The 16778-nt window shown below is 33.5% G+C and overlaps 1 protein-coding gene across 1 annotated transcript; it reads left to right on the top strand.

Annotated features, from left to right (window-relative positions):
- The first annotated feature begins 428 nt into the window (after positions 1 to 428).
- LOC113495130 lies at positions 429 to 16158 on the top strand. Its single transcript, XM_026873728.1, has 22 exons — positions 429 to 544; positions 3205 to 3407; positions 3496 to 3656; positions 3730 to 3867; positions 3945 to 4147; positions 4640 to 4775; positions 4962 to 5057; positions 5514 to 5735; positions 5817 to 5917; positions 6000 to 6168; positions 6266 to 6430; positions 7694 to 7721; positions 11352 to 11603; positions 12480 to 12634; positions 13204 to 13341; positions 13512 to 13714; positions 13917 to 14052; positions 14161 to 14256; positions 14351 to 14572; positions 14776 to 14876; positions 15203 to 15371; positions 15992 to 16158. Exons 2-22 carry the CDS (start codon positions 3208 to 3210, stop codon positions 16156 to 16158), a joined length of 3258 nt encoding a protein of 1085 aa, XP_026729529.1. The 5' UTR covers positions 429 to 544; positions 3205 to 3207.
- The last annotated feature ends 620 nt before the right edge of the window (positions 16159 to 16778 follow it).

The following is a 16778-nucleotide window of genomic DNA, read 5'->3' as shown; positions in this document are numbered from 1 at the left end:
TGTAATTGCTAAGCAAAGTACAAGAAAACTGTCATTGTATGCATTCACACACCGGGTAAAACAATACAGCGTGGATATTAACTTAGTAAGGGTATACTTTGTAGAAGTATGCGGGGTTCGTTTTAATGAAAAACAATTCTTTTGAACCGCAAAATGTTCAAAATTACAAGTTTATCCCCATTCACAACTTTTACCTTTGCGTGATCCATCCACGTTCAAGGCAAACTTAAAAATCAAAGCTACGCAATTCGAGTTGCAAAAAATAACACTTTGTTGTTCTAAACATTAATGAAGGTTAAATAACATTATTAATATTTTCGTGTAGGTCTTAATTATTGTTGTTGTGTGTACAGTTTTCGACAAAACAAAATACAGATTCGCGCGCAAACAGATAGTGAATGGTATAAATAATGTTATCTCCGTATCTCCCTACGCTCGGCTCAAACGCAGTCTGCCCGTGACTCGGGCACAACGCTTGTTAAACTCCTCCACTTAAACCTTGCCTAGTGTTGTGTGATTCTATTAATAGTACATCGATCAAGTCGTAAGTAATTTGCATTTGTTTATTATTTACCTATGGTGTACTGCGTTTTGTAAATATAACTTTAGTGCGATCTTTTTTTTATGTGTGTGCGTGTTTGTTGCTGGTAGCGTAGCAGAACTGGTTTTTAGTGTAGTATTACTAGTCACGTGTTATGTAAACAAAAAGTATGTTAGTTCGAAAGTGGACCACGTATCGATGACGCTAAAATGTTTGCTAGCAACATCACTTATGTATAGATTAATATAAAAAAATTGCAAATATTGTTTTGGTTGCGGCTTTACAAGAAAACTGTTTCTTGGTAAATTAGTTGTGTAATTTAAAGTTGCGTGTAACATTTTTATTAGCAATAATATTTTGATAATCATATCTAATTAGTGCGATTTAGTGACTTGTAATACGGTACCGAAATTTGATAATTAACATGTTACAAATTGTATAATTACCACTTAGCGTTCACATAACATAATGTTTACAAAACAATTGAGGTTATCAGTGCCCGATATTTAGAGGTACCTATATTTTTTTACTATAATTAGAGCAATTATTAAGATAAATTATAAAACTTTGATTTTGTTTCGTACTACTAGTTTTATTAAAATTCTAGTAGATACGATTAACAGTGTCAAAATCCGCAAAGAAAAATATTTTCTTTGTTGTTGTGGATGGTAAAAAAATTACGTAGTAGCCACAAATACAAGATTTCAAAATACCTATATTTAAATCATTCGTAAAACATGATTAGATTATTAAAATCGACTTTAAATAAGAATGATTATAATAATCGTATCTATACCTACATATAATAAAATTGTAGAAAAGTGAAAACTGTACATTGAATATTAAAAAAAAAAAGAATGATTGCTGGATGGTCTATGAGCGATTCCGAAGCCGAAAATATGATTTTTAGAATTTTTGTCTGTTTGTCTGTATGTATGTCCGGAAAGAAAGAGAATATCAACAAGAGGTCCGGTCAACATACTTTCTACTTATTATCTCGCTTTTAGTTACAGGGGATGAGCAGAAGCCTTTTATATCTATCAACAAATATCAAATTATCTCATGAACTACTAAATATATTTTGTTCAAATTTTGCATGAACATTGTCGAACACTTGATACAACATATATATCAAAATCATAACGCTACCATGCGGGGGGCATGAACAGTAAAGTTTTGCATTTCTGGACCCACCCGTAACATCGTGTAATACAATTATGAGGTGTATTTTCACCCCATTTAATAGTAGGCAGTACGGTCATCAATTTACACAAAAAACATCACGCTATTGATCTAAAGACTATCGGCAGAGCAATGATATATTTTTCTTTCTCCCTTTCAAGACTAATAAATAATTTTGATTTAAACATCAGATAATTTTTGGTTCGCTCTAGAATCATAAAAAATTAGAAGTAATAAAGCAAGCTTAAAATTGAAAAACAAAATGTATAATAATATATTTCTTGTATGTTTTTTAATATTGCGTTACATTTTTGCGATGATCGTTAGTATTAAACTTCATTGTTTTTCACATCTTGAAAATCACGCAGACAAACGTCGCGGGCAACAGCTAGTTTAAAATAAATTAATAGGTTTGTTGAACAATGGTAGCCGACTTTCATAATTTGGATGCCATATACAGGAAGACATATACATATAGGAAGAAAAAAATAGTGTATTGCCACAACCACAGAAAGATAATCAAAAAAAAATTTAGAAGTACCTATCTGTATCGACGATGCCAAATAAGGATAATTACGAAAATATCTTATTCTCTCAGGTTAATATCCTTTGTGTTGTGTGCGTGTATGTCGTAATCTTATCGGGTTGTGATGAATAAATCTTTTAAAATTATATGTATTGTAAAGGCAACAAAAATAAGTGAGTATTTATCTCAAATGATAAATTTAAGGTCTTTGTTTTGTTTGCCGTGTGACTCGACAGCCTTTGTAACCCGTATCTAATTATTCTTGTTTGATATTGACCGCAATGACCGTGTTTGGACAAAAAGATTGCCGTCTTAAACACCATGATTAATCTAATAATTGAAGTCCTTTTTTCCAAAGTTCACCTACAGAATCAAGGGCATTATAAAAATTATCGTAGGTACTGGGCAGGAAGGCGAAACATTGTTTACAAATCTGGATTTTATATAATCAGAATTCATTGAAGTTTATCGATTATTTTAGTCTTTAAGAGGTAACAAGCGTTTAAGTGTCTAATTGTAATTACATGCAAACGTTTTAAGACACGTGCGTTGAATACTTGAGATAAATCTTACAAGAGTGTAAAATAATTGAATTCAATAACAATAGTGTTAATGATATTATGAATAACATGCCGTTTAGTACCGAGTGACCACTCAAATTTAATCATACTAATTTAGATAAAGACCGTAATCTAAAAGACGTCACTAAAAATATCGAAACATCCGTGTGTTTAGCCATCAATGTTGCTATGAAAAACAATGCAATGTCAGAAGCAAATTGGCTTTTGATAACTCAAAAAAGAAGCATATCTTGTTACAAACATACAATCTTGACAGCAAATCGCAATCCCACTTAAGAGAGGGTCTATCAGTGTTTCTTTTAGTCGAGCTAAGGATGCGATTAGGGAATACTATAGTAACTAAAAATTATTTCCATTTCATAATTTTGCTTCAGATCATGATTATCTACTTGGTGGGGATCGTGGTGTTCCTCGTGCTGGTGCATTACCTCAGCCAGGTCTTCTCCAGATTCTATCGCTATGGAGTCAAGTTCGACATGCCTTTGCCCATAATAGGGAACATGGCTGACATGCTGCTGCGCAGGAAGCACATTGTTGATGCTTTACAGGAAATCTACAACAGATATAGTAAAGAGAGGTAGGTTTTGGATCGTTATAATAATAATTGAAAACAAAAACAGGATTATAGAGAAGATAATTTGAGCTCTCATTTTTTGTTCTTGCAGATTTATTGTCAGATATGAATTCTCAAACCCGATAGTCATAGTCCATGATATTGAACTGGTTAAAAAGATAACAGTCAAAGATTTCGAACATTTCCTCGACCATCGGTCCATATTCAGCAACAGCGACTCATATTTTGGTCGTAACTTGTTTTCTATGAAGGGTAAGTTAACTTAAGACTATACTAATATTTGATCATGATTTCAAATAAATAATTTATTCTAATGTTGTTTTAGGTCAAGAATGGAAGGACATGAGATCAACATTGAGTCCAGCTTTCACGAGCTCCAAGATTCGCTTGATGGTGCCATTCATGGTTGAAGTGGGCGATCAGATGATATTGGCATTAAAACAAAAATTGAAGGACTCGAAAGGTGAGATAATAAATATCTTCCTAATCATTGAAAAGAAAAAAACGTTCATGATCATAAATTGTTGTTTAACCTTGCAGCTGATACGTTAGAAGTAGACGTCAAGGACATGACGACCCGGTTTGCTAACGACGTGGTTGCAACATGTGCTTTTGGACTGAAAGTGGACTCTCATCATGATCCGGAGAATAGCTTCTACGTTATGGGAAAAAAGATATCCACATTTACATTCCGTCAGATTTTAACGTTCTTCTTTTTGATGAATCTACCGAAACTTGCCAAGGTTAGTAATAGTGAGGTTTCCTTGAGATTCACATTTGCATCAAAACGAAAAAAAATAATTGTGAAACTTGATAAAAGAACAAACAAATAATATTGTTATCATGACAAAGTTCCATGATAAAATAGTTGATGATAAATTAAGAATATAAATTAATAAGATATTCGTTTTTTGTTAGCTTTGATAACATCAATGTTTTTGTCTAGCCTATCCACGTGTATGTGATGAATACGAATATGATCAAGGTGCAAGGCCATACGTATAAACGTATAACCACAGATGCGGATTACGCTACGATACACGTCCTGCAATCAGAGCATTTATGTGCCATCATACTTTAGTACCTGCAATAACATGCAATAGTTAAAACCACTTAGGTGTTGGAAAGACTTCAATTGATATATTGTTTGATACAAAATAATTCCAGAATGAAATGTATTCAAACATGGACCAAATAATATTCATAATTGATCCCAATTTTATGTCGTGTTTCAGCTTATGAAATTGGATTTCCTTACTGAAGAAGGAAAATTGTTTTTCAAAGACTTGTTTATGGGAACTATGAGGGACCGTGAAGAACGTAACATTATCAGACCTGATATGATTCACTTGCTCATGGAAGCCAAGAAAGGTGGGAGTAAAAGAATATAATATAATATGTAATGTAACACTTTTTTTGAAAAGATTTTGATGTGAGATTGATAAAACTGACTGCTTGACTAAAACTGACTTGGGTTTAATAATTTTGTGATGTAACATATATTTTTGTAGTGTTATTTTTATCACAGGAAACCTAAAAATTTTAATTGTCTTTCAGGAAAATTAACCCATGACGAAGTGAAGACTAACGACACAGCTGCAGGATTCGCGACAGTAGAGGAATCTTCGGTTGGACAAACAAAAATTAATAGAGGTAAGAAATAGTTTCCAATTGCTAAATTAGCTATAATAACTATTATATTTTCTACAATAGGTATACAATTTATCATGGCTGGACAACTTTTTTTTTCAACGTTTGTAATTTGAATGACATTTGGATATCATTAAATGTGCAAAAAGTTGAGATAATTACCGACATTTGTTAGTAGTCTGTCTGCCGGATGTTTACGACAAAAATCAAAGAACTCGCAACATGAGTTTACGACGTAGAAATATTAAATTACATGTACAAGTAACTTAATACAAACGTTAGTGTTTGTAGTGTTAGGTATTACAATGAGACGTGATGTGGTAAAATTATCAATGATACAACGTGGGCAATAACGTGACAGCAGTATTCATAATTAAGTACTCAATAAGGTGTCAACCAACCAGGCTACTACAAAATTCACGTTAAATCTAATTGACTATTTATGATTATTTTTTGCAGTCTGGACGGACCACGACCTCATAGCTCAAGCAGTGCTGTTCTTCATTGCTGGTTTCGAAACCGTATCATCAGGTATGTCATTCCTGCTGTATGAGCTGGCTGTCAACCCTGATGTCCAGGATCGATTAGCACAGGAAATCAAGGAAGTCGACGCCAAAAACAATGGAAAGATAGACTTCAATTCAATACAGAATATGGTATATATGGACATGGTTGTCTCAGGTAAAAATCAAAGATGATATACTTGAGGTTAAAGTTTTGATGTAGGATTTAAAATGATCTTCTGGCTTCTTTTGTTTACAGAGCTTTTGAGAATGTGGCCACCTGGTATCGCCCTTGACAGGATATGCGTTAAAGATTACAACCTGGGAAAACCCAACGATACCGCTGAACGTGATTTTATTGTAAGTAAAACTAAAACTAATATTTTTTTTAAATACTAAAAAGTGAAACGTATAGAGAGTAGTAACATATTATCTTTTCCAGGTCCAGAAAGGTACGGGTATCTCAATACCTGTATATGCCTTCCATCGGGATCCTAAGTTTTTCCCAAACCCCAACAAATTCGACCCTGAGAGGTTCTCCGAAAAGAACAAACATCTGATTTCGACGTTCGTTTACATGCCTTTTGGTTCTGGACCCAGAAATTGTATAGGTAAGCTTCAGAAAGATTCAAACAGTTACAGCCTGTATGTATGAGAGAAATTAAAAAAAAAATATATCTAAAATGATGTATTTGTTTATAATTTCAGGGTCGAGATTTGCTCTCTTCGAGATTAAAGTGTTGACGTATCAGATTCTTCAGCACTTCGTCCTCTCCCCTAGTGCTAAAACATGTATTCCTGCAGAGTTATGCAAAGAAACCTTTAATATAAAGCTCAAAGGAGGACATTGGCTTGACTTCCAAATTAGAACTTAAGCCTTGTACTCGTTAGAAAATAGGATGTACATTGATGTGGCTATTTTTAAACATTAATCAAATTTTAATTAAGATTTGATAAAAATGGTAAATGTGATAATGATATTAATGAAATACTAAAATTTCAGCTGTTAATCAAAGTGGATATTATTTTAGTTGACTAGTTTTAAGAATTAATTGTTTTAAAGCTTTAATTAAGTTTCTATGTGTCCATAATTGTATGTGATATTTTTTTTGTCTAAGACAATGATTGAGATTATAATGATGTTATATAGTAGAATGCAATGCCAAATTTTTACACTAATTTGTTTGTGTTTGTGTTGTAATAATAAATAAATTATATTAATTATTAAAAAGTTGCATTTGAATTAAGTGTTGATCCAAGCGCAGCTCCTTGAAGAACTCCAAAATTAGTGAAGCGTTACGCTAAACTTACAGCAAAATCTTTTAAAATATTGTTTAATATGATAGCTTTTCATTACAACAAAGTCATCTGCAATCTCATTTTACGCACAAAGATGACAAAGGGTATCGCAAGTATTTTCTAGGTTAATCATAAGCTTAACTGAGTTTGGATTTTAATTGAGTGATAAAATTTTAAATCAAAAATCTATACGCAAAGAATAACAATATTAAGGTTAATAAAATACAAATAATTGTTTAATTTATTGTACAAAAAATCACCCATTAATGTAAAGGTAGGCGCTGACAGTACACAAAAAAGCTTTGACGATAATATATTTTCACGGATACAATATTATTATGTTCCTGTACATGTGAAAAAATATTAAAGAGCGAGGAGTTTACCATGGTCTGACACTTGACTATGGTAAACTCTTCACTCATTAATAGTTTTATTTGAAGAAAAGTTCCTTCTGTATATTTGAGTATAATAAAAAAAGTATACATAACTTTAAAAAAACATAGTAATGATCAAACTTACGAACTCTTGCACAGAAAAAGGTTATCAAAATCGCAAGGACATTAATACGAGTATTTTATCATACAATTAAAAAACTTGATTAGCAACGAATCTTATCAAAGATTCGCTCATAAATTAAATACTTACTTCAAAAATTCGAATCAGAATTTAATCTACTGGTAAACTTAAAGTCATTCAACAAAACAAGTAGCCTGATAAATCTCAAAGATAAGAAATTTCTACAATAGAGACACCTACAATAAAAACTTATCGGGCCACTTAACGGATGACATGTGTTAAGTTAAGATTCAACGTACTAACAAGCAATGTGACCAACAGACGGGACTTTTAAACGTCAAATAGATAGGTAAGTCTGATTCACATTTCATTTTTCAATGGAAGCAAATATATAGATACTAGCTTTTCGCCCGCGGCTTCACCCGCGTCGAGGTCAGTTATATCGCGTTTTCAAGAGAATTCTTCAAAAGTACGGGATTAAAACTATCCTATGTTCTTTCTCAAGGTCAACTTTATCTCTGTACCAAATTTCATTAAAATCAGTTCAGTGATTTAGACGTGAAAGCGTAACAGACAGACGGACAGACAGAGTTACTTTCGCATTTATAATATTAGTAGGGATTAATAGAGCTGCTAACAGAACACAATCATGAGCCCAACTGTTGGGTAGAGTTTGCAAAAAATGATGTATGAATGTTTGTAGAAAATGACACGAAAAAGGGGAGGAAGGTCAAAAAGAGGATTATTCGCAGCCATGCTGTAGTGGGTGCACAATTAGGGCTGTGAATGATTATGACATATTTTTTGAACCTACTTATAATTGCCGTAAAAAATACGTACATTAAACTATTGTGATATCAGAAGCAGTAATTCGTGTACAGCATCTGAGCTTAACAATATTTAGGGACGTTTACTCCAGCCAGCATAAGACAATTAAAGTGACTTGAAGAACCTTTCTGACCTTGACCTCGTGTCTACGGAATCCGACCCTTACAATATTCAGGAAAATGAATAGCAGGCAAAATTTTAAAATAATAACACTCTAAAAATAAACTATGATAAGAGTGTTTATTAAGTACACACAGTTAAACATTACTACGATTGTAAACTGTAAAAAACATTGATAAAAATTCGCAAGTCAGGTAAACAATAATATTATTCACGTATAAAAGGTAAACATTAAGCCGGAGTGGCGTCTAGCTGTCACATAGTAAACACATTATCTCAATGTCAAAGATGGATGTGATACTGCGATTAATCGTACTTATGACCATAGCTATGTATCTATAATGCGCAACGTTACCATCGCAACGTGATGAACTACAAGATGAAAACCATCATCGTCAGCTTAGAATTTTTCTACCAACCACCAACCCAGTTAAATGGTCAGCACCCCTTAGTTTGTCTGGTTGACAGTTTTTCTAGCTTCAAACGACCCGTAACGATTGTAAAACATGTATTCATAAATAAAAACATCCACAATTTAACGTGACTTCCGAAACTAGCATGAGGAACCGTGGCTAAACTATAGCTTAGCCACAATTCCTCGTGCGCAACGATCCTGCACTTGTGGAGTCACGTGTCGCGCGTAAAACCGTTGTGTAGTAAACACAAAGCTTCAAGTCAACACTCACAACAATGTTTTGTTACTACTATTGAATAATGGAGATTAGCGTGTGACCTGAGTACTAAACATTTAGGTGCCGATGAAGTACCTAATGAAGTAGCTCGATGCCTAGAATAAACATGAGCCAATGTCATAGCTTTACTAGCGACGCTATAAGGCAGGATGTGCGGTGCTACATCAGGCGCACACTGCGTGCTCGCACAAAGATAGGCTCTCTTATATAATAGAACAACCAAATCTGAACCAATACCAATACAAAATGTTATTACGCGTTAAACTCTAATGCGTAAATTATCACGTATCAGTAGTATCTACCTAGTCTAAGCGCTTTATCTAGTGGTCTAATTATAGCATTGCTTGGTTGTTTTTACGATATTAATCATAAAACCGCATCGAAAAAAATGTAGATAATATTGAATGACATTTAAATCTTCATTAAAGTCTTAATAACGATTTACGATATTAATCATAAAACCGCTTCGAAAAAAATGTAGATAATATTGAATGAAATTTAAATCTTCATTAATGTCTTAATAACGATGACTTAAGTATTTTAGTATCAAACACAATTTAAAAACCTAAACGTATGTATTTCAAAAATCTATATTTTTGTCCGATAAGTTTTGTGATATAAAACAGTCATGACATTTTAGCAACTAAAGCTCTGTGTCTACACAATCACCTGCATTATAAAGCTGTAGGTGAAAACAATACTTAGTTAAAGGTTCTTTTAAAATATATATGTTCTCTTTAATTAATTTGAATTTCTTACTATATTTTTATACACGACTTTTAGAGTTTTTTAAGTTCGGTACCGAAGTGACTACTTCACACACACCAACTTTCTATCTGACCTCTTTATCTAAATAAACAAAAACATGACTCCGAATGTTATTGTTTTTTTTCATTGACCCATTAACTCTAATCAACGAATCTCCTCACTTCCTCCTGAGTTTATTGCCCTAGAACTTGTAAACAAAATTTCGACATAGAAAATTATAGTTAACGATAGTAATATTAATTGGAAGTAACACGTTCTTGTAATCGAATTCCTAGACTATCTTTACACAGGACAATAACCCTTAGTTATTGTGTAAAGGTTGATAAGAGATATAAACACTAGTTTACAATAGATTTTTCTAAATCCTATAAATACATATCTACGGTTACAAACAATGTAATTAAATTTGCATATCTGTCTGTATTTTTATCTATTTTCGGTAGTGACATCTTATCTCTTACTTACTCATAAAGACCATAATATATGTTTATTTTTATCGAAGTGGCAAAAACATTAATCATATTTTTACACCTTGAAAACCTCAGCCTAAATGTATGACACTACTAATAAATTGACTATTTACTACGGACGCCTCATAAAGTGACTCGGCAGTGCATTTAGCCAAGTCCAAGACCTGGGATGAATAACGAACGTATATTGTGACACGCGGCTGAATATCTCGACCTAAATGAACACGTATCTTTCTTGCTTGGTATATCCATTTCGATATATGAGTTTTATGCAAACTCAAGCTTTTATAAGTATCTGTTATGTAAGTCCATTTAAAGTAAAGTGTCGCCCATGACACGGACTTCACACCAATCTTTTAAGAATAGTTTGATATCAGCACGCAACGGTATTCTATGTCTACCTTGGTCGGAACAGCCGGATGATTTTCAGACATTTTTTCAATTGCATGATTCGTCTATAGATAAATGAATAAATTAAGGAAATGGTTTACTAGCGAATTTCATAACTGCGGTATTCTTAAGAAGTATTAAACTTGGCTCTCATATTAAATGGTTGTCGTGTGCCTTTTATCATTAATTTCCAATTGTCACATTGTATAAAGATAAAGTAGTAAAGCAGCAAGCTGTGTTGCGGGTGTGTCTTCTCATAGTTTGTGTGTCCACGACTAGCTCCACACGTAGTATTTTGTTTATGCCCAGTGTTGTTGTCAATATATATCAACTCGTCCAGCGGTCGACACGTTGTAAGATATTAATGTGATATTTATAATAATTAAAATATTTATTTTTTAGTGACAGTTCTATTGAGTTGTATTTAAGAACTTTTCAGTAACTGCCGTTTCATAAGAAAATACCATGACCCTCGTAAAATCAAATAAAAAATATTTGATAATATTTATAAAGTTTTAATACCAAGCTTTATATTTGCAGATAACTATTTTTGTTAATCCAAGGTTTAAAGGAAAACTTCTTGACTTAAACACTATGACCACTTATAGGATATTTCATTCATATTAAAAAAAGCCTTTTTAAATTCATGGCCGATTGGGGGCTACTAATAATTTTTACATTGGGATTGTTAGTACCTATGTGTTGAAAAAGACGACATTATGTCAATGTGTTTGCTTATATTTACTTCTTTTTGCAGAAAATGATAATATTCTTAATATGGGTGGCGGTACTGATCGCAGTGCTGGTGCTATACCTGCGCCAGGTCTACTCCAGGTTCTCTAGATATGGAGTCAAGTTCCTCAAGCCAGTGCCGTTGCTAGGCAACATGGGTCGGGTCCTATTCCGAAGGGAACACTTTGCTTACGATATTCTCAATTTGTACAGGACATTTCCTGAAGAGAGGTGAGTTTTTACCTATTTTTTGTGATATACAACATCTACAACATTGTTAGACCCAGGCTCCTGTCAATATAGGGAACATTTGAGCATTGATCACCACGCTCATTGCTCATTGCAAGTAGGTATGTGTTTAAAGATATACAGTACATATTTATAACTTCGGAAAGGATTGGGACTTGTCGGCATCGCTGTCGAGCTTGAGGATCCACTGCCACATTTTAAAATAATATTATTATTGTTGAGGAAGCTCGACAGCGCAAGTAGAGCAGCATCTCTGTCCCAAACTTAATTATTTAAATCCATGATAGGGAGCATTACAATTACAATATTACAAATTCAATACATACAAAAAAAAACAATAATACAATTTTTCGATCAAAATTCTTCTCTTATTTGCAAATACATTGAAACAATTCAATCCTCAGACAGGACAAGAACCTGCGGTTCTTTTAAAACTCAGTCTGAGTTGTGACAGTAAGATACATTTTAGAGATATTTAAATAAAAGATTTATTGCGCAACTGACATGCAAAAATTTTTAGGCGATGAGCAACATAAATAATATTGCTCCGAAACTTTGCAACATGTAAGTTGCTAGCAATATGTTTGTAAACAAAAGTGAACAGACTGATCGGAGCATCATAACAACGGATACTTTAGATCCTGTGCCACCTACTACATACTACACCTACTCATTGAGGAATAGATTACACCTTATCAAACGGGACAAACAAACAATGCTAACCAAACAACGATAAAGCCATAAATTTTGATAAAAGCTATCGCCAGTCTAAACAAAAACATTTTTGTTTTTAATCGTATTTAATGTATGAATTGGGAAGCTTCTTATCACTGCACAAAACAAATGTAACTGTTACAGATTTGTAGGAAGATTTGAATTCTTGAATGAGATGGTAATGATCCGGGACATAGAGTTGATCAAGAAGATTACTGTAAAAGACTTCGAGTACTTCTTGGATCATCGCACCCTGGGATCTGATTCAGTGTTCGGAAGGAGCTTGTTCTTTTTGAAAGGTAAGGAAGGAAAGGTGGCACCCGGCTATCTATATTAAGAGATTTTGTAATTTTTCCAAAGTCGTTTAGTGTTCCTTACAGACCAGACCCAATATGATGTTAAGCTGAACCACTATAACTAAAATCATTACCTACTTTGAAAACTATAAAAATAAATAAATTATCTGATCGGTATTCGATCTTTAAGGTTACTGGTCTGATTTTGAGGAAACGTTTTTGGTGTCCCCAGTATCATACCGGGGACTCTGTAGGTAATAAAATTTGCTGCTCAAGGTCATGCAAGCTTCACATAATGTACTGGCTGATAAAAACACGAGCGAAGTTTACTTACTTACTCACAGTTTTGTTTACTTATTTGTTTGGATGCCCTAATAATTAATTATTGTAATTATGTATTTAAATATAAATTGTTACACGTGTCGAATTGAGAGCCCCATTTTTATCAGTTGTATACAACTTTACTCAGCTACGTTAGTTAGACTTGTCTTGTCCAGATTTTGATGAAACATTTTTGGCATACTCTCTTACATCGAAATAACTTAAAAATGAGCATTTTATTATGATAACAGGTCAAGAATGGAAGGACATGCGTTCAACACTGAGTCCAGCATTCACGAGTTCCAAGATACGTCTGATGATTCCATTCATGGTGGATGTTGGGGACCAGATGACGGAAACTTTGAAAAGGAAAATTAAAGCATCTAAGGGTAAGCTTTCTATTCAGATGGCGTTTTCACTAACCTAAATTATGCTGTCAAAATTAATGTAACGAACGAAAAAGAATATATACCTACTTAATGTTACTCAAAGTGCAGTGCGAGCAATGCCTCTTTTTATGGCATAGATAAATCTTTAAGGAATTAAATTATTTTTTTAGATGGCTACTTAGACGTAGATTGCAAAGATCTGACGACACGATACTCGAACGACGTCATAGCGTCCTGCGCCTTCGGGCTGAAAGTCAACTCTCATACCGAGGTAGACAACCAGTTCTACACGATGGGCAAAGAAGCTACCAACTTCAACTTCCGACAAATGATCATGTTCTTTCTGCTTGTCAACATGCCGAAGGTCATAAAGGTAAGCTGGATACAGCAAACGCATGTAATTCTATACCTACATAAACTTATTTTTAAAAGGATATAGGAATGATAAAGGATAATGTGATGCCTTATTCTTTTGCTACTCATTAAATTCTATAGAACATATCTGACAATTTAATGTTGTTTGTGGATTAGACATGTTGACTATAAGATTCTAAGTGATTATTTTTTTCCTACAGTTCATGAAATGGGAAATGATATCAGAAGTTCCTAGGACATTCTTTAGAAATTTGGTTCTGGATACAATGAAAGATCGTGAGCTGCGACACATCATAAGACCTGATATGATACATCTGCTGATGGAAGCTAAAAAAGGTATTCATCTATTCTTATTAGAATACCAATTTCAATATTATAGTCAAACGCAAAAAGATAAGGTTAAGGATCCTTTGATAAACAAAAAAACTTTTATCTTTTTAACAGGGAAACTGTCTCATGAAGATGTTCAACCAAATGATGCCGCCGCTGGATTTGCAACTGTTGAAGAATCTTCAGTTGGACAGAAGGAATTGAATAGAGGTACTAATTTATAAATACTCCTAAGCACAGGCACTGATATTGGTTGATGAATCTAATCAAAGCTTATAAACTGCAAATGTATTTTCTTTTGCAGTATGGCATGATGATGACTTGATAGCCCAAGCAGTTCTATTCTTCGTGGCAGGATTTGAATCAGTATCTTCCACAATGTCGTTCCTTCTGTATGAGCTAGCTGTGAACCCTGATGTTCAGGAGCGCTTGGCTCAAGAAGTCAAAGAGCATGACATCAAGAACGGCGGCAAGTTTGACTTCACCTCTATACAAAACATGACTTACATGGATATGGTGGTCTCAGGTAAACATAATTTTGTTATACGTATCGATTTCTAGTTTCATTAGCGAATCTTGTACTCGTATCTTTATTAATGATAAAAAAAAGATATTTTTTATAAGCATTATTTATAAAAAATATCATTTTGTTTAAAAGCAATATAGTTAAAAAAAACTGGAGTTTATAAACGCTGGTTAACTCTAAGTCTGGATTTCTGAATTTTTCAGAATTGTTAAGAAGATGGCCTCCAGCCGTTGCTATGGACCGCGTCTGTAATAGAGACTACAATCTAGGCAAACCTAATGACAAGGCAGAAAAGGATTTCATTGTAAGTTTCTAGTTTGTTTTGCCATTTACATAGATAACTACTCTATGATGGAGATCTTTTAAATTACAGTTAAGTTTAAAACAAATAATATGTTAATTGGTATATATTGCTAGTAGTATCACCTGCGCCACGACTCATTACACTCTGTAAGCACTCAACACATCTACCTTTTTAATTTATTTACTTACCTATTACATTTAGTGTGTTTGTGTCATTATAAGTTTCCAACGATAGCACATCTTTGTTTACAAAACGTACCGAGTTCCCTTTTCCTAAATATCAATAAAATTTTCTGCTACTTTTTATGTCATATATTTCGTTCACAGTTGCGTAAAGGGACATGTGTAATGATGCCGACCTTCGCGTTTCATCAAGACCCTGAGTTTTTCCCGGACCCAGAGAAGTTTGACCCTGAACGATTCTCCGAAGAGAACAAGCACAGGATCCAGCCACTCTCATACATGCCGTTTGGATTAGGACCTAGGAATTGTATTGGTGAGTGTAAATGGACAGACCAACATGTTTAGACTAAAAATGAAGTGGAAGAAGCTTATATTTTTCCTTACGTGTAGCAATACAGCATGAACAGTTTAATTTAGTTAAAATAATAATATTACCATTACATATTTTTTTGCAGTACGATGCAAAACCATTTCGTTATCAGAAATATATCTTTACATATCGTGCCAATTGACTACTAATTCTGTAGTGTCTAAAATAGATGATTGCTCACATTACGTTCGAATAATACGGATGGTCAAAAGAATACCTTATTGACTCCTCTTGTCAATTAGCAATTACTTGGATACCGGTGTAAACCGAAAGTTTATTTTTGGAACATGTGCTGCGAAAATGCCCCCGTAGTGTATATGAGTAGGCAAGAAGAAGGAAGACAATTTTAAAATATAGCGACCACTTCTTACATTTAAATTAATCGTTAAAATTCCTTAAAACATAAGAATTTAGACAACCAGTCTTTAGACAACAAACTTTTGTTACTGCCAAAATGATTGTGAAGGTCAGATAATTCATTGATTTCGAAAAATTTGCTGCTTAGTAGCCGCTAAGATAGAAAGCCGGTCTTAAGATTTAAATTTTTTTTTTGTTATCTTCAGGTTCAAGATTTGCGCTCTGCGAGTTAAAAGTGATGACGTACCAGGTGCTGCGTCAGATGGTGTTGTCTCCTTGTGAGAGGACCTGCATCCCCGCTGAGCTCTCCACAGACAGCTTCAATATCCGACTGCAAGGCGGGCACTGGCTGAGGTTCAAACTCCGAGAGTAGACTGTAGTAGACCGGAGTAGAACAGCAGAGGATAGGAAGAGCATATGATTTTTTTTTAATATTATTTTTGGCTTTATAATTAGTTTTTGTAAAATATTCAGACTGATAACTTTATACTATTTACTAATAATGACGACATACATATATTCTTGTTTAATAAATATTTTTTAAAGGTATTAGTAATAATTAGAATTTAGTAACGTAAAATATATTATATTTCGCTTTCAAATAGTTTACATAAGTAGTGATATACAAATAATATTATTATAGATAGAGGTATAATTGTATTAATTACTAGCTGTTGCCCGCGACTTCGTCTGCGTGATTTTCAAGATGTGAAAAACTATGAAGTTTAATAATAACGATCATCGCAAAAATGTAATACAATATTGAAAATGAAACACTTTTCTTACATTTTAAGCTTGCTTTTTTTTCTAAATTGTAATGAATCTTGAGCGGCCCAAAGACTATCAAATGTTTGAATCAAACACATTTCATCGCTTACGATACTATCCTGGTGTCAAATATTTCACAGCTGTTTTAATGACTTTTTCTTATTTAATCCCAAAAAGAGGGGCTTATAACTTTGACATATCTGCCTGCCTGCCCGTCTGTCTGTG

This window comes from Trichoplusia ni, chromosome 6 (assembly GCF_003590095.1).
Source record: "Trichoplusia ni isolate ovarian cell line Hi5 chromosome 6, tn1, whole genome shotgun sequence".
NCBI classification, from domain to species: Eukaryota; Metazoa; Arthropoda; class Insecta; order Lepidoptera; family Noctuidae; genus Trichoplusia; species Trichoplusia ni.
The sequence above is the reverse complement of the archived record's forward strand: the minus strand, read 5'-3'. Positions and strand labels throughout refer to the sequence as shown.